At 35.9% G+C, this 25,824-nt stretch overlaps 1 protein-coding gene across 10 annotated transcripts in view; it reads left to right on the top strand.

Annotated features, from left to right (window-relative positions):
• The window catches only part of RGS22 (regulator of G protein signaling 22), a 140,678-nt gene that overhangs the window by 21,129 nt on the left and 93,725 nt on the right, over positions 1-25,824 (top strand). For 9 of the 10 annotated variants that reach the window (XM_032248155.1, XM_032248163.1, XM_032248177.1 and 6 more), the window contains 6 exons: positions 4,655-4,876; positions 12,735-12,820; positions 13,757-13,925; positions 17,594-17,723; positions 19,814-20,438; positions 22,216-22,377. In XM_032248155.1, the coding sequence (XP_032104046.1) occupies positions 4,655-4,876; positions 12,735-12,820; positions 13,757-13,925; positions 17,594-17,723; positions 19,814-20,438; positions 22,216-22,377 (1,394 nt within the window). The remainder of the gene's footprint in view (positions 1-4,654; positions 4,877-12,734; positions 12,821-13,756; positions 13,926-17,593; positions 17,724-19,813; positions 20,439-22,215; positions 22,378-25,824) is intronic. The other variant, XM_032248186.1, reaches the window with a different exon arrangement.

The raw sequence follows: 25,824 nt of genomic DNA on the forward strand, positions 1-25,824 counted from the left end.
AACAACTGACTTAGGAACTTTTTGAGAAGATTGTTGAAGACAACTTTATCAATGCTTTCCAGATTTTAAGGGATAATCTTGACTAAATATGATTTCACCTCATGTGCTGACTTCTGCATCCTTTTCCCTCATAGGATGGGTCTTTACTGCCTGTTTATATTTACTTATCTGTCTTCCTCTGCTGGATTATGTGTGCTCTGAGGCAGGATCTCTGTCTTATGCATTTCATTTGGGGCTTTGTGGAGAATGCCCTGTATTGGTTCACTCAATATATTAAATAAGATATTATGATAATAAGAATTAAATAAATACTTACTGAATAAATGAATGAACTAACAAAGGAATCGTGGGGCTGGGTGCTCTGACTAAAGAGCAGAAGATACAGACTTTTTTTCTGGAACATTAATCATCTGGACCAATGGAGTATCAAACACGGAAAACACCTTGGGTTTATCTAATTACAACCCCTTTTTTACCTGTTGTGTCTCAGAAAGACAAAGTGATTTGCTCAACATTTCTCTCATTTAATACTTCTGCTTATCTTTCTCTGGAGTTTCTAGTTTAGCCAAATCTCTTTTAAAGTATGATAACCAGACCAGACATGATATTCTAGTATTACTACCCTTGTCTCTGGGGACATATTTCACCTTGGCATTTGCATTTGTACAAGTTTTAATTTATTTCAGTATTTTGTTGACTCTTCATCATAGAGAAAAATGAAAGATCATGTACTTGTTCCTTCAAGGGCAGAAATAATGTTTTATTCATCTTTGTATCCTCTATGTTTAGGGCAATAATTGGCACTTTGTCTTTTTATTGGTAAAATGAATTAACTGGAAGAAGCTTTGAAATAGTTGTTTGCCACTTTTATAATCTTAATATCACAGTGCTTTTAAAGACCTTCCAAGATCTAAGCTAATGCATGGCTTTTCAAATACAAAAGCACTTATTTTCCCCTGGCAAGATCTCTGTTCCATTTAAATTAATTCCACAGAAGGAAATTCTTAAGTTTAAAAAGTATAAATATTTTTACATATACATTCACATTTCTTTTTTATAATAAATAGAAATATTACATGTCATTTTATTATAAACATAATTCTAATTTTCCTTTTGTTATTTTTACTGTGCTGTTTCTGTAAAGTACTTCTTTTTAACCCATTCCTCTTCCTCGCTTTCATGTACTTACATACACTTTCTTCCTCAGAATGGATACACTCTGCCTCTTTCTCCTCTAGCTCCATTCAGAATTCAAGTATTTTTATAAGTGCATATGAGTAGCAGAACCTAAATCACATATCCATAGCTGTAGGGAGCCTGAGAAATAGTGTTTTTACTTTTCCAGACTTTTCATTTCAGGAGGTTGGAATGGATCCTGAGTGTGGCAGTCCACAGCATCCACAGTGAACCTTAACTAAAATTACGTGGTCAGTCCTAGGTTTAAAGCAGTTTCATAGTCCTAACTCCAGAGTTCTGTTGTAAGCTCATTAGGGACTTGCTGTAAAGCCATGAAGAATTCATTTAACCTTTCTCGGCTGCAGTTTTGCTTTGTAAGTTAAATATAAAAGTAATTGTTAACTACCTGCTTTAAATCCTGTCCTGGCCCCTGTGTGTAACAGGGTCAGTATCCCATCCAGAGTGTTAGTAATTCCTACAGGAAACCTGGTTGCAAAGTAGTAGCAGTAGCTCTGAGGTAACAGCTGGTCTCCCCAGTGTGGCAATGATTCTGTTTGTAGAATGTGAGCAGCCAACCCCACCGGTTCATGAGCTGGGAAGCAACCATTACATCCCCCAGACCACTCCAGAACCTTCCTAAAACACAAATTAGAAGTAACTATGTTACTTCCCTACTTAGGATGTTCACGTGCCTCCCTGCTTCCTAGAGGGTTAAGATAAAACCTGTATTTCTGAAAAATGGCATGCAAAAAACCTTCTGTGATCTGGTTATACTACCTTATCTACTTCAAGTCTTTCTTCTCTATTCCTTAAACTATTCCAACTATAGCTATTCTTTTTTTTTTAATTTATACATATATATAATTGTACTTTAGATTCCGGGATACATGTGCAGATCATGCAGGATTGTTGCATAGGTACATACATGTCAATGCAGCTATCCTTTTTAGAATCAGGCTGCATAGAGTTAGTTATCCCATGCACCGTGTTGCTTCACAACTCTGTGCCTTTACTAGTAAAACCAGAGTAGATAAGAGGAGAATAGGCTTTGGAATCAAAACACTTTGAATCCCAGGTACCTTAACTTCATAGGATTACTACTTAGCCAAATACTTGGCATAGAGAAGTGATCAGTACACACTAGTTTTGTCATATGCGAGGCAGTGTAGTAAAGAAGAAATGTTCTGCTTTGAGACAAGACAGACTTGTTTCCATAACCATGATCATCTAGCACTTTATAGCTCTGAGTCCATGGACCATCACTTAGCCATCCCTACCATCAGTTTTTTGTAAAGAGCTATGTTGGGAATGTGGAAGGATTCAAGAGAGTGCTTTTAAAGTGTCCATCATGACCTTTAACCTAAGCAAATTAATGCAGGAGCAGAAAACCAAATACCACATGTTCTCACTTATAAGTGGGAGCTAAACCTTGAGTACATATGGACACAAAGAAGGAGGCAGCAGACTATTGTAGGGACCTACTTGAGGATGGAGAGTGAAAGGAGGGTGAGGATTGAAAAACTATATATTGAGTATTATGCTGATTACCTGGGTGACAAAATTATCTGTACACCAAACCCCTGCAACATGCAATTTAACCATGTAGCAAACCTCCACATATACCCCTTAAACCTAGAAGTTGGAAAGAAAAAAAATAAAATGTCCATCACATGCCTAGCACATGATAGACATTCAGTAAATAGTCCTTATCATCTTCATTATTTCTGCCAACTATACCTTAACTATTCACTACTACTAAGTAAGATTGATTACTAGGGTCTTAAGATATCAACAGTCCCTCTTAGTTTTTTTACTTGAGCACTTTTTGCTTGATTAGTAGGAAATGTTTTATTTGTCCATTGAACCAACTAATTAACATTCTTTGCTTCGGATTATCACAGTTCCTCTGGCTACCAGGTCAGAGGGTAGGAGGCAGAAAAAAAGAAAGGAAAACAATAAATAAAAGTCAAGCTTGTTCTCTTGTTCCATGGATACTCAGAACTAGAAGAAATATTTTCTAGATGGTCTTTCACTTTAAATGGTTTAATTTCTTCTACCCCCATTAATATTTGATGTCATTCTCTACCAAGTTTAATTAATTTCCTTTCTCCAATGGGATAAATCTGATCTGCAATATCAGCAGACTCTTTTATCTCTTTAGATTAGAGATAGCATAGTTTAGGGTTGCTACTTATGTCATTTAGGTAAATGGTGCCTGTTTGAATCCCATGTTTGAAAGACAGATGCAGTGGGCAACTAATGAAATATCTATTGAAGAAACTTTATATACAATTTATGGCTAATTATTCTTTCTTGCTCATTGAGCAATACTTATCATTTTGGGAGAAAATCTTAGTCCAAAGGCTTTTGAGACTGTGGACTGATATTAATCTTGAATTCTATCATCCATGTACTTTAAATTCCTCAGAAGGGGAGACAATCAAACTTTAGAGAGGTGATATTATCTGACGTTAAAATTTATGTATATACACACATATTTCTAGTTCTAACTTTACTATGAAATTCTGCCATTTATTAAATTACAACTATAGTATATCTAGCAATGCCTTAGTAAAACCTGAATTAATGTTCTACTTAGAACATGTACTGATCCAAGGGGAAGAGTTTAATGGCTTCTACCACTTGCCTAAGCATGTATAAATTAATCTACATGTGTAGTCAGTTCACTGAAGGTACCCTAAAATAAACGAATATTCTGAAAAAGGGACCTGATTCTAGATTTGGAGGACAAATGGGAAAAGACATGGCCAATTCTCCATTTACTTCTTAACGGAAGTGGAGGCCCCAAAGGTGTTTAGTGATTCACCTAGAGTCACAGAGCTACTTATTGGCAAGCTGGCATTCAAACTCAAGGCTCCTAACTATTGTATATCAACTGACTGGCTTTAAATAAAAGTTGGCAGCATTTAGAATGACTGACAAAAGCCTCAGAAATGTTATTTTCTTTATTCTCTCTTTTTTGTCACAGTGCGAAGGATGGTGTTGAAATAGTCTTAACTGAAGAACATATTGTACTTAAATTTCTCCTTTTGGACAAGGGAGATGGTTAGCTTTCATGGCTTCTAAGGATGAAAGATATAATGGGAGCATTATTTCTTCCTTTACTCATTCTTCCCTAGTGATCATCCCCCTTCTAAGAGAATAACATTGCTTCGTAGAGCCAGGTATATATTGCTCTCCAGTTTCAAATAATCACAGAGGTAAGATGTTTATAAAAAGGGAATTTCTGCCACAGCATACCGTGACACTCATGGCATGAGTACATTGGCTAGGAAGAGTTCATTGGATTCCCTGACCTCTAGGCAAGGGATTTTCTAGCTACTAAAAAGGAAGCCAGAATGATTAAAAACACAAAACTCTGTGAGATATGCATGTATGTATGTAAACCTCAAGTCTTCTTAGAGACTGAGTTTCCAGGTTTAAAAAAAGTTTTAATTTCTACAAATTTATATTGCAGACCTTTTCAGAAGCAATTAGATTTAATGCAGATTATGGAGTTTTTGAAGTAGTTAATGATGCTCCACAACTTCTGGAAAAACAACTAAAAAAAATTTTACTGAACCAGCGACCTCGAAATCCCATTTATGATGTTGTAAGGAAAGGAAAGAATGCGGTTAAACCTGTTCAGATGAATGCCCCCCATGAAGATGAGACCATTAATGTCAACTACAATATTATGGTAAGAAAGTATACTGTTTTATCTTCTTAGATAGATAAAGCCTTTGGTCAAATTAACATGAATTTCCTTAGGCTTCTCTTTTTGAAATGTAGCTATATTTAACTTGTGTTATATGTACACACAGTATTTGTTAAGCACTTTTCAAATATAATGGCCAGTTTAGCAGTTTTGTTGATGTTAACTTATCAGTTTGAGAAGATTCATGTAATTTATGAATATTTGAATATTAGGTTAGTTTTGAGTCATATAAATATGAGTATCCTTTATAATGTTGATGCATAATTGAAAATGTGGATATATAGGCAATGTATTTCATTTGGGTTTTGAACCAGTCCAATCAAGCAGTTGATGCATAATTGAATAATTTATAATTATTATAATTATTATAATTTATAATGTTGATGCATAATTGAAAATGTGGATATATAGGCAATGTATTTCATCTGGGTTTTGAACCAATCCAATCAAGCAGTTCAGAATTGAGACTTCTGACCCTTAAGTTGCACTGTGTGGCTCTGACCTCCCTAGCCTTAAATTCTATTCTCAGCTTCTCCTTAGCATGAGATCAGAAAACATGGGTTCTAATATTGGCTCTTCTGCTTAATGGCTCTGTATACAAGTCACTTTGATAAACCTAATTTTCATCATCTGTCACATGTTGCCTTTACTACCTACTACTTAGGTTTCTTGCATGGATGAAATGAAAATAATAATGAATGTTTAACAATACTATTTCACATTGATTCAAAATATCTAGTATAACTAGACTGAAATAGGTCTAACATTTAAGACATAGATCTACTCTAGCCTGAAAGTTCTTCAATTCTACTGTTACTGAATTTGAATAGTTTCTACTTTAAACATTCATCAAACTAAATGGTAATAGTAATAACCATGTTACAACATTGTTTCGAAGCCAGAATAAGGAAATATATTCTGTGATACATAGTACTATATGATTGTTAGTTTAAAATTTTTTTACTAGGTGTGACAGTATTTATTGGTTTAGTCACTTCCTTCGGTGAACAGAAATTTTTGATTGTATGGAGATCTTTATAACCTATTTATTTATTGTTAAACAAAAGCTCCTTAAGAGCTTCTTGAGTTACATGTTTTTACACAAGTTTCTCAAAAAAGATCTACTGGGTGATCTTATTTAATGTATTTGAAGGTAGATTGATTAAGCATGTCTATTATAAAATTAGGGCAGTGATTTAGAAGTTTTTAAACAGAGGCATAAATAATAAAAACAGGCCAGGCACCATGGCTCATGCCTATAGTCCCAGCAATTTGGAAAGTCAAGGCAGGTGGATTGCCTTAGCTTAGCAGTTAGAGACTAGCCTGGGGGAAATTGTGGCGAAACCCTATCTCTACAAAAAATATAAAAATTAGCCAGGCATGGTGGCATGCACCTGTAGTTCCAGCTTCCCAGGAGGGTGAGGTAGGAGAATCACCTACACCTGGAGAGGTCAAGGCTGCAGTGAGCTATGATCACACCACTGCATTCCAGTCTGGATGACAGAGTGAGACCCTGTCTCAAAAATAAAATAAATAATAAAAACAGTAGTGGAGATAAAGGGAATTAAAAAGTACTAAATGAAAAGCAGACAGAAAATGAGAAGAAAAAAAAAAACAGGATAATTGTAGTACTGATTTTAAACAAATCACATCAATAATTAGTAGCATATTAATAATATACCTTAAGTGGTCCTGATGTCTCATGCCTTTGATTCCAGAGTATTAGGAGGCTGAGGCAGGAGGATCACTTGAGCCCAGGAGTTTAAGGCTGCAGTAAGCTATGATGGCACCACTCACTCTAGCGTGAGGCCTCATCTCTAAAAATAATGATAATGATGATATACATCAATAATTACATGAAATTTAAATGGCCTAAGAACCCCAAGTAAAAGCCAGAGTCAGGGATGATTGAAAAAAAACAACAATATTTGCTGTCTGCAAGAAACCAACCTTAAAAATAAGACATAAATAGGTTAGAAGTAAAAAGGATAGTAAAATGTATACCATTCAGTTACCAATTAAAGCTGGAGTGACTATATTGACATCTTGCAAAGCAGCCTTCAGAACAAGGAATCTTACTATGGATAAAGAGGAACATTACATAATGATAAAAGTGGGGGGCGTCAATTCACCAAGAAAGCTTAATAACTCATAATATGTATGCACCTAAAAACAGAGCTTCAGAATGATGCAAAAGCTGATAGAACTGAAAGGAGAAATAGATACATTTATAGTTATAGTTGAAGACTAAAGCATTTTTCTCTCAGTAACTGATAGAACATCAGTAAGGATATGGAAGTTTTGAAAAACAGTAGCAACCAAGTGTATCTAATTGATTTTTTCAGAACAGTTTATCCCACAACAGTAGAGTATACATTTTTTTTTCTAGTACATTGGGAATATTTACCAAAATAGACCATATTTTGAGCCATAACATAAATTTCAATAAACTTAAAAGATTTGAAATCTTGCCAACTAGGGTTCTTCGACCACTTCAAAATTAAACTATAAATTGGTAAGAAAATCCTTAAATACTTAATTACATAACATACTCCAAAATAATTCATAGGTCAAAGAGTAAGTCCCAAGGGATATTAAAAATTATGTTGAATTGAATAAAAACTAAAGCATAACGTATCAAAATTTGTGGGATGCAACTAAATTAGTCTTTGGAGGGCAATTTGTACCACTAAGTGCTTATAATAGAGAAGACTAAATATGATCCACTTGTCACTGTAGGAAACTAGAAAAATTAAGTTAAACCAAAAGTAAAGAAATAAAGAACAGAATCAATGACATTGAAAACAGAAAAACAAGAGAGAAAAATCAATGAAAACGAAGGCTTGTTTTTTGAAAAAAAAAAAAAAAAAAAAAAAAAAAAAAAAAAAAAAAAAATCAATGAAATTGATAAACTTTTAGCCAGAATGATGAAGAAAAAAACAGAGAAGATATGCATTCCCAGAAACAGAAGAGGGGATGTCATTACAGATCCTACACAGACAGTCAAAAAAAAAAAAAAAAAAAGATAATTTTACAAACAATTTTATGTCTGTAAGCTCAGGATATTTAAATAAAATAGACTTTCTTTTTTTTTTTTTTTTCCTGAGACACGATCTTACTCTGATGCCCAGGCTGGAATGTAGTGGGGCGATCTTGGCTCACTGCAATCTTTGCCTCTCAGTTTCAAGCGATTCTTCTGCCTCAGCCTCCCAGGTAGCTGGAATTACAGGCATATTGCCACCATGCTTAGATAATTTCTGTATTATTAGTAGAGATGGGGTTTTGCCATGTTGGCCAGGCTGGTCTTGAACTCCTGGCCTCAAGTGATCCACCCGCCTCTGCCCTCCAAAATGCTGGAATTATAGGCATGAGCCACTGTGCTCAGCCCACATATTTCTTAAAAGGCACAAATTATCAATGCTCACTGAAGGGGATATAGATAATCTGAATAATTCTACCTCTATTACAGAAATTGGATTCACAGTTTAAAGTCTTTCCACAAAGACAACTCCAGGCCCAGATGGCTTCACTGATTAATTCTATCAAACATTTAGAAGTGAAGTAACCCTGAATTTATGAACACTTACACACACAAAAAAAAAAAAACAAAAGAAGAGGAATCAATTCATTTTATGAGATGAGCATTACACTGGTGCCAAAACTAAATGAAGAAATTTGAAGGAAAAGAAAAACCTGCAACTTAATATCAGTCATGAACACAGACCACAAAAATCCTCAAAAAAAAAAAAAAAAAAAAAACAAATTTAATCCAGCAAAGCAAAAAAGATAATTATATTTAAGAAGATAATACAGGTGTAAATCTTCATAACCTTGAATTATGCATTAGTTTTGTTAGATATGACATCAATGCACAAGAAAAAAAAGATAAATCAAAATGAAAAACTTTCATGTTCTAAAGGACACTACCAAGAAAGTAAAAAGACAACCCACAGAATGAGAGAAAATATTTGTAAGTCATAAATTTGATATGGACCTGTATCTACACTATAAAAAGAACTCTTAAAACTCAAAAATCAAAAGACAAATAACCCAATTTTAAAATCTGCAAATCATTTAGAATTGACATTTCTCCAAAGAAGATAAACAATAAGCACATAAAAATATTTTCAACATCATTAGTCATAAGGGAAATGGAATCAAAACCACAATGAGACATCACTTCACACCCAACAGGATGGCTATGATTAAAAAAGGCAAATAATAACAAATGTTTGTGAGGATTTGAACCCTCATACACTGCTGGTGCAATTGTAAGATGGTGCACCTACTTTGGAAAATATTATTAGACAGTTCTTAATAGGTTAGCCTAAGAGTTATATGACCCAGAAATGCCACTTCTAGGTATATACTCAAGACAATTGAAAATATATGTTCACATAAAAACTTATATACAAATGTTCATAGTAGCATCATTCATAATAGCCAAAAAGTGGAAGCAACCCATAATGTCCATTCTGATTGGTGAGAAGTCCATTTTGGAAAACAGTTTGGCATATCTTTCTAAGTTAAACATACACCAATACCATCTATAGTCCATTTGTGTTGCTATAAAGGAATACCCAAAACTGGGCAATATATAAAGAAAAGAGATTTATTTAACTCATGGTTCTGCAGATTGTATAAGAAGCATGGCACTAGCATCTGCTTCTGGTGAGGGCCTCAGTAAGCTCCCACATCATGGTGGAAGACAAAGAGGGAGAGGTATATCACATGGCTAGAGGGGTAGCAAGGGAGAGGGTGGGAAGTGCCAGCCTCTTTAAACAACCAGGTCTTGTATGAACTAACAAAGTGAGAACTCACTCATTACCATCAGGATGACACTCAGACATTCATGAGGGATTCACTTGCATGACCGAAGCATCTCCCACCAGGCCCTACTTCCAACATTGGGGATCACATTTCAATATGAGATTTGGAGGGGGCAAATATCCATGCCATGTGACTGCCTATCTATTCTACTCCTGATTATTACCCAAAAGAAATAAAAAGTTATACTTACACAAAAACCTGCATGCAAATGTCTATAGTTGCTTTATTGATGATCACAAAAGCTGGAAGTTATACAGAATCCTAACAGGGGAATGGATAAACAAACTGTGGTATATCCATACAGTAGAATATTACTTAGCAACAAAAAAGAATGAAGTATTTATACATAAAAGAACATAAATCAATCTTAAATGCTTTATGCTGAATGAAAGATACTAGAATCAAAAGTACATACTATATTGATTTCATTTGTATGACATTCTGGAAAAGGCACAACTATGGAACAGGTCAGTGGTTGCCAGAGCCTAGGGTTGGAGGGAGTTGCTGACTACAAAGTGGCATGAGGAAATTTGGAGGGTGTTGGAACTATTCTGTACGTTGATTGTATTCCTGGTTACATGATTATATGCATTTGTCAAAACTTGTAGAACTGTATTAAAAAGGGTGAATTTCACTGTATGTAATTTATACCTCAATAAATCTGACTAAACAATAAGAGCTATTGGCTGATAGCCATGCTTTATTTGTTTGCCTTGTACATCTAAATATAATATTTTTGGGGTGGGGATGGAGCCTTGCTCTGTCACCAGGCTGGAGTGCAGTGGTGTGATCTTGGCTCACTGCAACTTCCGTCCCCTGGGTTCAAGTGATTCCCCTGCCCCAGCCTCCCGAGTAGCTGAGACTACAGGTGCGCGCCACCACACCCGGCTAATTTTTTGTATTTTAGTAGAGATAGAGTTTCACCATGTTGGCTAGGATGGTCTCCACCTCCTGACCTCATGATCCGCCCACCTTGGCCTCCCAAAGTGCTGGGATTACAGGCATAAGCCACCGTGCCCAGCCATAATTTTTTATTAATCCAATTCTGTAGGCATTTAAGACAGCTTGTGTGTGGCTACTTGGAAATAGTTCTATATTGATTTACCTAAAGCCATAGGTAAATGGCTTAACCGTCTGGTCATCCCTTTCTGTTTCTTAACCAACTTAAAAAAATTGTTTTAAGGTTTAAATAATATCGCCTTAGATAGATCCTTTTTGTGTTTCTTGTAAGTATTAAGTTATTTTATGGTTGACCAGGATTGTTTTTTATGTTTTTGGTCTTTATATTTAGTTACTTTTTAAAACCTTGAAGAGTTTTGTTTTCAGCTTGGCTAAAGACTTTTCTTCAATTATTGATTTTATTATTTTAAAACTTTTTCATTCATTTTATTTTTGGGTCAAATAGGTACAAAAACACTCAAAAGAGGATGAATTATAGTTAAACTGTTCACTAGCTGAATATTCAGCAGATTGGTTTTCAATGAACTGACTAGTTTGACAACCTTATAGAGTTCTTTAAGGGTTGATGTGGATCTTTATATGTAGCTTGGTATCTTTCTGTGATACATTGAATGTAGTACTAATGGGAGGGAGTTCAGGAGTCCTGCACGGTTGTCAGTGTGTAGCCTATGCGGAGTCTTTCTAACTACAAGATCAAATGTCCTTCAGATCTTGCTGATAAGCAGTGAGACAGTCAACAAGATGCTGCTGATTAGGTGCTGGCTATTTCCATGGTTTTCTTCTATTTTTCATTATGCAGAATATAGAGTTTGGTGAAGGCAAGTGAATGGTTTTTTTTTCTTGCTGAACAGAAGGAAAATGTTTTACATTCCATCTTCCAATCCTGACAGCCTAAAGACTTCTGTGCATATCAGCAATGATGAGCACATTTCCCCCTCATGAGCATCAGCACATTAGATGTCGGCAACACTACTGTGTGGACATTCAGTTTCCTCACTAGAGTTAATAATGGTCAATGTGTTAACTCTTTTGCTAATATCATAGCAAAACTATTGCCTTAGATCATCCATAGAAACCACATAAATGCAAACACATTCACCTCACTGAGATTGTTTTCTTTATTGGTAACATATGTTTTATGTCCAAGGTACTGGTTTTCTTTAGAATTCTGGAAAAAGTGAGTACAAGAAAAAGTAGAATCAATAGTGAGTAAATATTTTAGGATGAACAACAGTAACTCTTCAGTACTTCTGTATTGCTCTCACAACATCAAGATAAAATCTGTACTCCTTAATGTTATTTAAAAGGCTGTTTGCAATCATGACCCTGCCTACTTCTCCAGCCTTCCTTTCTCTGTCCCTTAAATCTCATCCTGCGGCCTATGGATTTTCCTCTTATGGTTTTCCTCTTCTGCTTTCCTGCTCAACCTAGCTAGTCTTGCTTCAGGTCAAAGAGTGAAGGGTGTGTTCTGTAGGAAACCACTCCTGAGTTGAGTGTCTCTGTAGGATCCCACAGACACCTACACTGTGGCCCTTGTAACACTCTACTATAATTGTTAACTTTTGTATCTTCAAGAGAGTGCCTGGAGATGTTAAATAGTTTAATTTTTTTTTTTAACTTGAAGAATAAAGGGCCTGCAGTGACGCTGGTGGCCTTACCAAGTTTTCTTGGTGGTTCTTTTTCTGTTTCTGATTATTTTTAACCCATTTTATGACTGTGAAAATATTGAGATTGATTGGCTTTTTTTTTTTTCCTCATTCTTCCTCCTTCAACAAGTTACTTAGCTTCTCTGGATTCAATTTGTTAATCTATAAAAATTGTGATAATATATAGTCGATACAGGATTTTTAAGAGAATTAAACACAGCAGAGGCAAGAAGTGCCTCACTTTTGTGGCTCAGGGTTATTGATCTCTCTAGTGGAAATAGGAGACCTAGGGGTAGGGCTCCTGCTGTCAGCTAGAGGTCATTAGTACTCTCATGGTTAGGTGTTAATCGTCCTAAAAGTGATTTTCATTGACTTTCTTTTCCCTTTTCCCTTTCTTCACATAGTGTCTCAGTCGTGAAGAAGGTATTAAGTGGATCAAAAAAGAAAGACTTCCAGCATTTCTGGAAAGTGATTGCTACTTTGAATACAGGTACTAGTCCCATCAATATATGTATTTTCAAATACATATTTTTTAACCTAAGATTATTTTTCTATGGTTTCTTAGTAAAATTGTATGTATACATTTTAATCTATTTGAGGTTTGGATCCCACCTGCTGTAGAATAAGAGTGATAGAATGTAGGTAAAAGTCACTTAACTTTTCTGACAACATTTTATAGAAACAATACCTAATAAATGTACTTTAGTTATACTTCTTTGGTTATTTATTTATTTATTTATTTATTCAGACAGGGTCTTCCTCTGTTGCCCAGGCTGGATCATACTGGCACAATCATAGCTCCCCATAATCTCAAATTCCTGGGTTCAAATGATCCTCCAGCCTTAGCCTCCCAATTAGCTAGGACTACAGCTGTGCGCCACCATGTGTGGCAAATTTTTAAAATTCTTTGTAGAGATAGGGTCTTGCTATATTACATTGCCCAGGCCAGTCTCAAACTCCTAGCTTCAAGAGGGCCTCCCGCCCTAGCCTCACAAAGCACTGGGATTACATGTGTGAGCCTCTACAACTAGCCATATTTTTAAAATTATCTATTGGTGATAATGGTATTTAGGTGCAGCGTTTAACAATGAATACTAGGGTGACACGAAAAAGATAGGATGCTGTGGTCCAGGGCCAAATTTTTCCAAATTTTTCCTTTATGTTCCCTGACTGTTAAAGTGTAAGAAACCTAAAATTCGACCTCTGAACAACCATTTTTAAGTCAAAATCAATTAAAACTGAAAAATTAACTAATTAGTAGTTTTATGATTAAGCTATTAATTTTAGCAGAGACAAAGAAAATCATAATTAAGAGTGAGGAGAGGAGATTGGTTTGAATACCTAAAATAAAATTTTAGGTTTTTTCCCCTTTGAATTCTGCCATGTTTGAAGCTTGTTTTAAAATTGTATGATTTCTAAAATGCAGGTTAGCCAAATTGGTCTCACAAGTAAGATGGAGCAAGTCCGGCATGAATTTCACAGTAGGATCAAATTTTTCTCCCTGGATCATGAAAAAACCACCCAGTCTACCACCTCCTGCCACTGAAGAAGATAATCTTATAATTAAGAAAAAGTTCTACATATCACTTGGCGAGGTAAAAGTATGAGTATTTTTTCATCACTTATACTTCAATGAAACTTCTCATTTTATTTTTTATTTTATGTATATATTTTTTAAAACGGGATCTCACTACTCTGTCACCCAGGCTGGAGTACAGTGGTGTGATCACAGCTCACTGCCTCTACCTCCCGGGCTCAGGTGATCCTCCCACCTCAGCCTCCAGAGTAACTGGGGCTACAGACATGCACCGCCATGCCCGGCTACCTTTTTTTTTTTTTTTTTTGGATTTTTTGTAGAGACGGGGTTTCACCATGTAGCCCCGGCTGGTCTTGAACTCTTGGGCCCAAGCAGTTCACCAACCTCTGCCTCCCAAAGTGCTGGGATTATAGGTGTGAGCTACCACGCCTGGCTGAAACTTCTCATGTTAAGGCATTTGTATTGCCTGAATGGAGAAAATGATTTCTAATACATGTAAAGCAGATTTAGCAATAGTTCTTATAGATTTATACTGACTAATCTACTCTGCTCTCTTTCACTTGAAATGTAATTAGAAATATTATTCTCATGTCTGAAGAGACAAAGGCAAGGTTGAAAAACACGCTTGTCACCTGGGAAGCAAGAGTAACTTGAATTATATCCATGGTTTCATTGTTCATTGCAAAATTCTTATGATTTGGATTCTATTACGTTTGTACAAAAAGATGATAAATTGAGTCTTCTCTTTCCTATTCTCTAGATTATTCCTTAGCATTTATTATTGTTTAACTATTATCAAATAAATTTGTCCTCCATGGTTAGAGAATTATGAGGTTATATGAGAGCATTTGAGGAGATATAACCTAGAATCAAAAGTCCTTGTGGAGAGTCCTAGCGTAGTGAGAACTGTTGTTTGATCTTTGGGCTCTAATTATTAGGTCTTATCTCTGAAACTATACTTCTAATACACAATTCTGTACAAAAGTGGGAATGACAAATATGTAGCCCTTGTGCTGCTACTCCCTCTATGACAGACATTGTTAATCAATTGTGGAAATTTTTCTGCTGAGCTAGGATTTGGCTCCAGATTCTTTACAACACAGTATTCAGCATAGGCACTTCCAGTTTTTTTTTTTTTTTTTTAAACCTTAAGTCTTACTTGCAAATAAGGCACTTTCAATTCATCAAAACTATCATACAAGAGGAAGCCTCTTTGCCATCTGTGTTGGAATAGATACACTTAGGTTACTTGAACTTTTTTTTTCATGTGTGTCTCCTATAAATTTTGTAGTTCAGCATTTGTATCAGCAACATTTGTCAAAAATGTTTACAGTTATGCCATTTCCATTATTTCCATTAAATAATGCTTAGTGGTGTATTTAAGGCACATTTTTCTTCTTTCTTATACTGATTTTTTGGGTGTTTTTTTTTTTTTTTTTTTTTTTTTTTGAGACCGGGTCTCACTTTGTCACCCATCTTGGAGTGCAGTGGTACAATCCCAGCTCACTGCACCCTTGACCTTCTAAGGTTCAAGGGATCCTCCTGCCTTAGCCCCTGAAGGTAGCTGGGAATACAGGCATGTGCTACCATGCCCTGATAATTTTTGTGTATCTTTGTAGAGACAGGGTTTTGACATGTTGCTCAGGCTGGACTTGAACTGCTGAGCTTAAGCAATTCACCCACCTTGGCCTACCAAAATGTTGGGATTACAGGTGTAAGCCACTATGCAGGGCCATATTTTTTCTCTTAACTTATATACTATAGAAATGTCATAAAAATATGTACTCATGGTTGAGGTAAATAAACATGCAAAGGGAAGAATCCATGGGAAGAAGTTCCGATTTGCTATATGTGACTTTAATTAAATATAAGGGAGTTAAAATCCAAACTAGTTTACTTTTGCTATTTTCTGAGATGAAAAAACTCATTTGTATGTACTTGACTAATACTTCAACAGTGTATATATACACATTTTTTTTTTTTTTGAGACAAGGTCTTACTGTGTTCCCCAGGCTGGAGTGCAATGATGCACTAATGGCTCATTGCAGCTTCAACCCCCCTGGTTCAAGCGATTGTCTCTGCTCAGCCTCCCAAGTAGCTGTGAGTACAAGAGTGCATCACCATGCCTGGCTAAAGTTTTTAAATTATTTGTAGAGACGGGGTCTGTGTTGCCCAGACTAGTCTTGAAATCCTGGATGCAAACAATCCTCCAACCTCAGCCTTCCAAAGTGCTAGGATTACAGGTGTGAGCCACTGCACACAGCCAGTTTAACTATATATTACCATTTTTCAATAGCCTTTGAATTTTGCAGATTCAAAGTTCTTGGACCCTTAAATTATTTAAGTCATGATTATACATAGGGGTTAATCTTCATGATAATTGATAGTATTTCTTTGAGCTTCAAGTTATACCATCTAAAAAACAATTGACTCATCTCTTAAAAGTATGAAGTGGAATAATTATGTTAAAGCCTGACTGGTGACTTTTTTCTCCCCTGTGTTCTACTCCCTCGTTCTTTTTTTGCAGTCAAAATAGCAAGGACATTTGTATGTTGATCTCTCTCCATTCCTTGAATGTTTCTTAATTATTTTGGCTTCCTGTCATTGCTTAGGCTATTGCTTAGAATAAAGTAGTCACTTGATAATTATATGTTAGATGGACATGTAATTAATAATAAATAACTTGATTTTAAAGGAAAAGGGGAACAAAAGTGAATGAGTCTTTGACAGCTTTTAGGCACCCAGGAAACCTTACCTGTAAGAGGGATGGTGACCACATAGATGCTATCTCTCATTTCTCTCTCTTGTTTTGGTCTCCTTACATGGCCTGACTTGCCACGTTAATTCTACATAATAGACAGGGAGTGTCTGGCCAACCAGCTAACTCAGTTTGATAAATGAGACATGACAGGAATGCTGGATACTCCCTCCTCTGCTCTTGTTGAACAACTTGGATTTTAAAGTAAAAATAAAAGAGGACATTACAGAGAGAGGCAGGCAGAGGAATTTTCCCGAGAAGGCTAGGATAGGAGCTTCTTAGAGCTGGGGTTCCAGAAGCTAAGGATCAGCTTCAGATTGAATTGGCTAGTTCAGGGGTACACAAAGGAAAGGAAAAATGGAATGCTGCATCCAGGGGCAGATAGAGTCAGGTATCAATCATTCTGCAAGAAGCATTCAATCAAAGCAAACTTGTGAAAACTGAATCTAATGCAAAGCGGCAGCTAAGGTCAGAGAGGGTCCAGTGGCACTAAGAATAGTGTCTCTGTCATATTGGAGGAGCAGTTGTTAAAAACACTGAGCCAGGTGAGACAGAATGGGGAATCTGAAGTAATCGAGAAGGTTGTAAAGGGGAGCAACTAGCAAAAAGATTGATGGGCCTGGTGACTGCCAAGTTGAAGTCAGATGGCATGAATTTGTAGCGAATCCAGGAAGTAGGGTTTCATGCCTTTGGTCCACAATAGCCTGAGAGTGAGAGTTGGATAATTTATAGGTATTGGACAAATATTTTCCTTTGGTTATCAAATATGAAAAAAATCTGGATTGAGATTTCCTTCAGTATCCTCTTAGCTAATGAATTTTTAGTGCAATTTTATTTTCCTTCATGAGGTAATTTTCACTTTATATTATACTGTGCAAGCTGAATATTATCATAATGATTTCTCCAGGTTTGTGATCAGAATAATACTGCTAATCATATGTTAAACTAATACGCTCCTGTCTTCCTAGGCTTCCTATACTCAAACAAAAAATTGGTTTGCATTAGCAAAACAAAGTCAGCAAACAGTATCAACCTTTTCATTACCCTGTTGTGTACCCTACAACAAACTTGAGTCACCAGCTATTTCATCTGTTTCTGGTAAGCAGAAAAGGACAAGAATGACTTCAGAACGTCTCTTTAAGTTTTTGTTTGTTTGTTCTAATTTTATAGTACAGTACTTAGTGGAATTATCCACATACCCTTTGCCCCACTCCACCTCCTACTGCTTTTTGAGAGACAACTTTGTATAGTGAAAAGGAGATGGGTTTGGAATGCAATTCTGATATGTATTAGCTGTGTGATGTTTGATGAGTTTTTCCACTTCTGGGAGCCTGGCCTTTTCTCATCTGTAAAATTAGAATAATTATGTATACTATATGTATGGAAAATGCCTGGCCTGGTGCCTGGTACCTATATGCAATAAATGTCATTATTTCTTATCACAGTTTACAAATTCTTATTAAGTCTTTGCAATAAAGTGGGTACAACATTTTTCTCATCCTAAAAAAAAAATAGCTATTGATGGCAATTGAGTTTTCCTTCTGTTTTTAAGTTCAGACTATTTTTCACCTTAAAAAGCAGATAAATTTCTACTGTGGGGAGCTTTGTGGATATACAGACTTTTCATAAAATAGAAGGAATCTTCCAGAAATGGGAGTCATTAACTGTGATATTGTTATAGAAAAAAACCTAGGTGTGATGACTCAGGAGGAGAACTCAAGAATTCACTTACAGTTCTTAACTAATCTCTTTGAGAAGTATAGGCAACCTCTGGGAAGGTAAATCCGAATTCCCTAGAATTGAACCTAAGTCTAGGTAAAGAAGAAAATAATCTCCCTAATTGAAAATAGCTGGATTCATAGGCTTCTTGTTGTTTTCCCAAAATATTGAAGTAGATAATTGTAGATAAAAATAGTATACAGGCAGAGAAGGATGGCAGGAGGTGGTGAGCTGGAATGCCTGCCTTGTTCTCTGCAACATCCTCCCTTCGGTTCCATGGAATTGAGTGTATACTCAGCATCCTCTCACAGATTTACAAAGTCTAATCTCTCAATATTGGGGAATTTACTTGCAACAAAAATTGTAATGAAATGTCCAGTTCGTTGAGATTTGAACTCTGGTAATTGAGAAAATGGTCATTGAGAATGGGGCATGGATGACAACTGCCAGCTGATCTGTGGCAATTCAAGGGGTAAATTTACCATGTGAAATAAAGCGCTAATGTCAGACATGTCACTGATTTTTGAAAGGGAAAATAGGAGCTGAATACTATATCTTTAGAAAAAGCATACAAATAATCCCTTTGTAAACCTTCATAAATACTTTGTGCCATTTTGTAACTTGAATGATAGACTGTAAGTATGATAGTAATTGAATCTTTTAATGAAATGATGAATTTTTAAAATTGCTATTATTGTCTCCAGTTCTGGTCTATTCATATATGGTCTCATCATCTACAGTAGTTTTCTTTTATCATACAACATGAACTATCAAAGCACATATAATCATTTAGTATACATATTCTAATTCCTTAATAGATTTGGCCCTTATATATTGATATTATATATCAGTCTGGAATATTACATTTTAAAAGTATATAATGTATTTTTTCATATCTTCTGTTGTTAGGGATGTCAAATATATCGTCCATCTGCCACTATTCCTTCCTTGTAAATCCAGGGAGGACAAGGTTATTAATTCCCATTGGTAGTTTTTTTTCCTACTGGTTCCAAATGTAGCATCAGAATTCTTCTTTTCTTTTTTCTATTTTTTGAGACAGAGTCTCGCTCTATCACCCAGGCTGGAGTGCAGTGGCATGCACCCGGCTCACTGCACCCTCCACCTCCTGGGTTCAAGCGATTCTCGTGCCTTAGCCTACCAAGTAGCTGGAATTACTACACCACCACGCCTGGCTAAATTTTGTATTTTTAGTAGAGACGGGATTTCACCATGTTGGCCAGGCTGGTCTGGAACTCCTGACCTCGAGTGATCCACCCACCTCAGCCTCCTAAAGTGCTGGGATTACAGGCGCGAGCCACCGCAACCAGCCCAGAATCCTTAAGATGCTGGTCCATGCAATCACTACCTGTGATAAACCCATTTGCTGTCCTAGCTCTGTAGCTTCTATTTAATAAGAAGAAAGGTTTGTATTTATATCTAATCTAATAGCTTTTTATGACTTAATACAGAGAATTTTATCTTTGATGATGGAGTTCACCCTAGGACAAAAAACGACCCATCTAAAACCACCAAATTAATTTCTGAATTTGAAGAAGACGACGAAGAAGAAGTGTCTGTATCTCTACAAGACACTCCTTCTCAAGCTCTTTTGAGAATATACCTTGAAAAGAAACAGGAGGTTGATGAAAGCCTGACAATGCATTTCTCAACATGTAAAGAATTTTTAAATTCCTATATATACTTTATTTTGAGAAGAGCAATTCAGCAAATTGTTGGAAAGTCAGTTGGAGAAACTCAAGACTATATAAACTTCAACAATATAACAAAAGTGTCATTTGGTGACGGTTTTGAGCCTATTGCTGGCAAGAATTTTTTAAGTGAATTAGTTCAAACTACAAAGGAGAGGTCAGAAGAGATAGAAGAAGAAGCAAGTTTAAGTTCAAAGAGTGAGAGCACTGGACCAGAGAGCAGGGCCGACTGGTGTGTTTCTCATAGAACTTATGACATCGGCAACAGAAAGGAGTTTGAAAGATTTAAGAAATTTATAAAAGGTACATTGGGAGAGAGATATTGGTGGCTATGGATGGATATTGAGAGGTTAAAGGTTCTTAAGGACCCTGGAAGACATCAAAGGTAATTCTATTTTTTATTTTTCAATAGTTTTAAAAACAAATCATGAATGTTAATTTGGGTTGTTTAGTACAGGGAGAAAGCCTGAAGCAAATTGAAAAAATATAATTTTTTACTCTCGGAGGAATTAATGATAATAAAACTTATAATAATAAATATTGATTATACTACTTTTCTGATTTCATAGTTTTCAAATGCTAAGTGATAACAATTATTTGGGGTTGCATAATGTTTCTGCCAATACATTTTAGAACTACTTTCAAATTATTCTATTTTCACTTTTATAACATTAAAGTGATGTATAATTTTTATAGAATAAAGTAATTTATTAGTTATAGCCACAGTAGCGAATAGACACCTGCTCTTCCTAGCAGCCTGGTTAACAAATTCCAAATTCCATAATATTTGGTTGGATGCCATGTAGCTGGGTATCTGGATGAGTCTCTCCACTAGAGAACTTCTTGGAGGTCTGATGAGGCTCAGGTCTTTGTTTGGTCAGCTCTATATGTTTTAGATTACTGTAAGTTGAAGAACCTTAAGAGAACCCTGTTTTAGGAAAGTCTTTAACTTGTCTTTATTCTCCTAATCTGCTCTGAAGCAGATCAACTATAGTAGATTGCAATTTCCTTTAAGGATTTGACGAGTATATTAGTCACTGGGTTATTTCACTCATTTTAATGACATTCAGATCACAAACCTCATTGTTGTAAATAGTTATAAGAGCAGAGGTCACTAAATGGTTGATTATGAAGCATGACCTGATTGATCATTACCACTTTTGAAGACATATCAGGTGGTTGTGTGCAAGTAACTGCATACGTTTTTCAGGATCAACACTGTAGTTCCCAATGTTGCTGTAACAAATTGCCACAAACTTAGTGGCTTAAAGCAACAGAGATTTTTGTTGTTGTTGTTGTTTGTTTTTTTGAGACAGAGTCTCGATCTGTCGCCAGGCGTCAGGCTGGAGTGCAGTGGCGCGATCTCAGCTCACTGCAACCACTGCCTCCCAGGTTCAAGCAATTCTCCTGCCTCAGCCTCCCGAGTAGCTGGGACTACAGGCGCATGCCACCATGCCCAGCTAATTTTTGTTGTTTTTTAGTAGAGACGGGGTTTCACCATGTTGGCCTGGATGGTCTCGATCTCTTGACCTCGTAATCCGCCCGCCTCAGCCTCCCAAAGTGCTGGGATTACAGGAGTGAGCTACCATGCCCAGCCAATAGCAACAGAGTTTTATTTATTCTCGTACAGTTCTGGAAGTCAGAAGGTTCTAGGGGTAATCGATTTCCCTATTTTTTCCATCTAATCAAGGCCTTGGTTCATGAGCTCTTTCTCCATCTTCAAAGCCAGGAGCACAGCATCTTCTCTCCGACTTCTGCTCTATCCTCACATCTTTTTTCTATGACGCTGACCTTCCTGCCTCTCTCTTAGGAGGATCCTTGTGATTACATCTAGATAATACGGAAGATCTCTTTAAAGTCTTTTACTTAAGCACATCTGCAGAGTTCCCTTTGACATGAAAGGTAACTTAGACACAAGTTCTAGAAATTAGAATGTAGACATCTTTACAAGGCCATTTATTCAGCTTGTCACAGATACCCTTCCTATTTACATAACTGTGAAAAATATCTTTACCTCTACAAAAATGTTTGGTACCTCTGACACTCACTGTTGGTTTTGAGATCGTTCGTTACTTGTCTGAAATGTTTTAGATGTGAAAATATTTTGGTAATTGAATTCTATCAATGTGTGTGTATATATGTGGAAATGTGTTTTCTTTCAGACATCTTGAGAAGATGAAAAAATGCTATCTAGTGAGCAATGGAGATTATTACCTTTCTACAGAAATCTTATCAAAATTTAAACTGTTAGATGGATCTCAGTGGAATGAAGAGCATTTAAGAAATATTCAGTCTGAAGTTTTAAAACCTTTACTTCTGTATTGGTAAGAAAACATGAATCAGTTATTTACTTTCACTTTTCTTAAGCTAGTTATGAGTTATACTTTTTTTGTCTTATGGATATATAACTTATGGAAACCTAAAATGACAAGACTATTATATTTTTGGCCTTTTTAAAGGTACTTATCCTTTAGATAATTTGGATGTTTGGGTGACTTTAAATCCATAATAAGGTGAGACAGTATTTAAGTTGCCTTTTAACTTTGGTGAGCATATTCTTCTTTTTTTTCCAGCAGAATTTACATTTTAATTTATTTACTTTTAACTTTTATTTTAAGTACAAGGGTAAATGCACAGGTTTGTTACATAGGTAAACTTGTATTATAGGGGTTTGTTGTATGGATTATTTCATCATCCAGGTATTAAGCCTCACACCCTTTAGTTATTTTTTCTGATCCTCTTCCTCCCTCCTATCCTCCACCCTTTAATAGCGCCCAGTGTGTGTTGTTTCCCTCTATGTATCCATGTGTTCTCATCATTTAGCTCCCACTTATAAGTGAGAACATGATGTATTTGTTTTTCTGTTCTTATGTTAGTTTGCTGAGGATGATGGCCTCCAGCTCCATTCATGTCCCTGCAAAGGACATGAAGTTATTCTTTTTTATGGCCACATAGTATTCCATGGTATACATGTACCACATTTTCTTTATCCAGTCTATCATTGATGGGCATCTAGGTTGATTCCATATCTTTGCTGTTGTGAATAGTGCTGCAATGAACATACACGTGCATGTGTCTTTATAATACCATGATTTATATTCGTTTGAGTATATACCCAGTAATGGGATTGCTATATCAGATGGTATTTCTGTCTTTAGGTCTTTGAGGAATTGCCACACTGTCTTCCACAGTGGTTGAACTAATTTACACTCCCACCAACAGTATATAAGCCTTCCTTTTTCTCCACAACCTTACCAGCATCTGTTATTTGACTTTTTACCAATAGCCATTCTGACTGGTGTGAGATAGTACTTCATTGTGGTTTTGATTCGCATTTCTCTAATGATCAGTGATGTTGAACTTTTTTTCATAAGATTGTTGGCATATATATCTTCTTTTGAAAGTGTCTGTTCATGTCCTTTACCTACTTTTTAATTTTTTTAATGTAAATTTGTTTAAATTCCTTATAGAAGCTGGATATTAGATCTTTGTTTGATGCATAGTTTGCAGACATTTTCTCCCATTCCATAGGTTGTTTACTCTGTTGATAGTTTCCTTTGCTGTGCAGAAGCTTTTAAGTTTAGAGAGATCCCATTTGTCAATTTTTGCTTTTGTTGCAATTGCTTTTGGCATCTTTGTCATGAAATCTTTGCCCATGCCTATGTCCTGAATGGTATTGCCTAGGTTGTCTTCCAGGGTTTTTATAGTATTGAGTTTTAAATTTAAGTATTTAATCCATCTATAGTTAATTTTTGTATATGGTTTAAGGAAGGCGTCCAGTTTCAGTCTTCTGCATATGGCTAGCCAATTATCCTAGTTCTATTTATTGAATAGGGAATTCTTTCCTCATTGCTTGTTTATATCAGGTTTTTCAAAGATCAGATAGTTGTAGGTGTGTGGTCTTATTTCTGTGTTCTCTATTGTTCCATTGGTCTATGTGTCTGTTCTTGTGGAGTACCATGCTGTTGTGGTTACCATAGACCTTTAGTATAGTTTGAAGTCAGGTAGTGTGATGCCTTGAGCTTAGGATGCTCTTTTTGCTTAGGATTGCCTTGGTTATTCAGGCTCTTTTTGGTTCCATTTGGATTTTAAAATAGTTTTTTTAGTTCTATAAAGAACCTCAATGGTAGTTTAATAGGAATAGCATTGAATCTATAAATTGCCTTGTGCAGTATAGCCATTTTAATGACATTTGATTCTTCTTATCCATGAGTATGGAATATTTTCCTTTGTTTGTGTCATCTCTGATTTCTTTGGGCAGTGTTTTATAGTTCCTTGTAGAAATCTTTCATCTCCCTAGTTAGCTACATTCCCAGATATTCCTAGCTATATTGCTAGCTATATTCCTAGGTATTCTTTTTGTGGCACTTGGGAATAGGGTATGTTCCTGATTTGGCTATCAGCTTGGAGCACATTCTTCTATACCTGACATTTTTATGATTGGTAGTTCATAAAATTGGTGTGTGTGTGTGTGTGTGTGTGTGTGTGTGTTGTACATATAGCTAGAGTTGCAGATTAATCATCTTAATAAACTTTTTTGAGCATTTACTGTAGGCTAAGTGCTGTGCTAAGGTGAAACATGATAAAATCCTAGTGGTCATAGTATGATGGGAAGAATGTACATGTGATATTAGTATAATTTTTAAAAGTGTGGTAAATACACAGGATATTGAGAGGAGGTCATATTTTACCTGGGAACTTGAGGGACTTGAAGGAAGGGAGGGAGAATAGGAATAGTGGAAAAAAATATATGCCATTTGAAGATCAGTGAATTGTTCTGTGTGACAGGGATGGATCTGATTGTGTCACTTATCTGCACTAGGCTTTTTAAGATAACTGTAGACTTATATTCAAAGAAGTCTGAGCATGATGGCTCGTGCCTATAATCTCAGGACTTTGGGATGCTGAGGCAGGAGGATCACTTGAGGCCAGAAATTTGAGACCAGCCCAGGCAACATAGCAAGACCCAATCTCTATTTTATTAAAACTATTTTTAAATAGAGAAAAATAGAAAAGAAATAATACAAAGAGATGCTGTGTATCTTTCACATATATTCCCCCAATGATAACATCTTTCATAACTATAGTACAATATCACAATGAAGACATTGAGTTTGGTACAATTTATTTGTTGTTTTTCTCTCTGGAACATCTGTCCAATGCTGAAAGTGGGGAGTTGAAGTCTCTAGCTATTATTGCATTGGGACCTATATCTCTCTTAAGCTCTAATGATATTTCCTTTATATATCAGAGTGCTCCAGTGTTGGGTACATATATATTTAAAATTGTTATCTCCTCTTCCTGAATTGACCTCCTTATCATTATATAGTGACTTTCTTTGTTTCTTCTTAGAGTTTTTGTCTTGAGATCTGTTTTGTCTGATATAAGTGTAGCTACTCCTGCTTTTTTGTTTGTTTCCATTGGCATGGAATATATTTGTCCATCCCTTTATTTTTAGTTTGTATGTATCTTTATAGGTGAAGTGTGTTTCTTGTAGGCACCATATCAATGGGTCTGTTTTTTATCCATTCAGCCACTTTATCTTTTGATTGGAGAGTTTAGCCCATCTACATTCAATGTTATTATTGATAAGTAAGGACTTCAGCCATTTTGTTGTTGTTGTCTGGTTGTTTTGTGGTGGTCCCTTCCTTCCTTCCTTCCTTCCTTCCTTCCTTCCTTCCTTCCTTCCTTCCTTCCTTCCTTCCTTCCTTCCTTCCTTCCTTCCTTCCTTCCTTCCTTCCTTCCTTCCTTCCTTCCTTCCTTCCTTCCTT

Source organism: Sapajus apella, unplaced genomic scaffold (genome assembly GCF_009761245.1).
Source record: "Sapajus apella isolate SASKATOON/1434 unplaced genomic scaffold, GSC_monkey_1.0 scaffold3, whole genome shotgun sequence".
Lineage (NCBI taxonomy): Eukaryota > Metazoa > Chordata > Mammalia > Primates > Cebidae > Sapajus > Sapajus apella.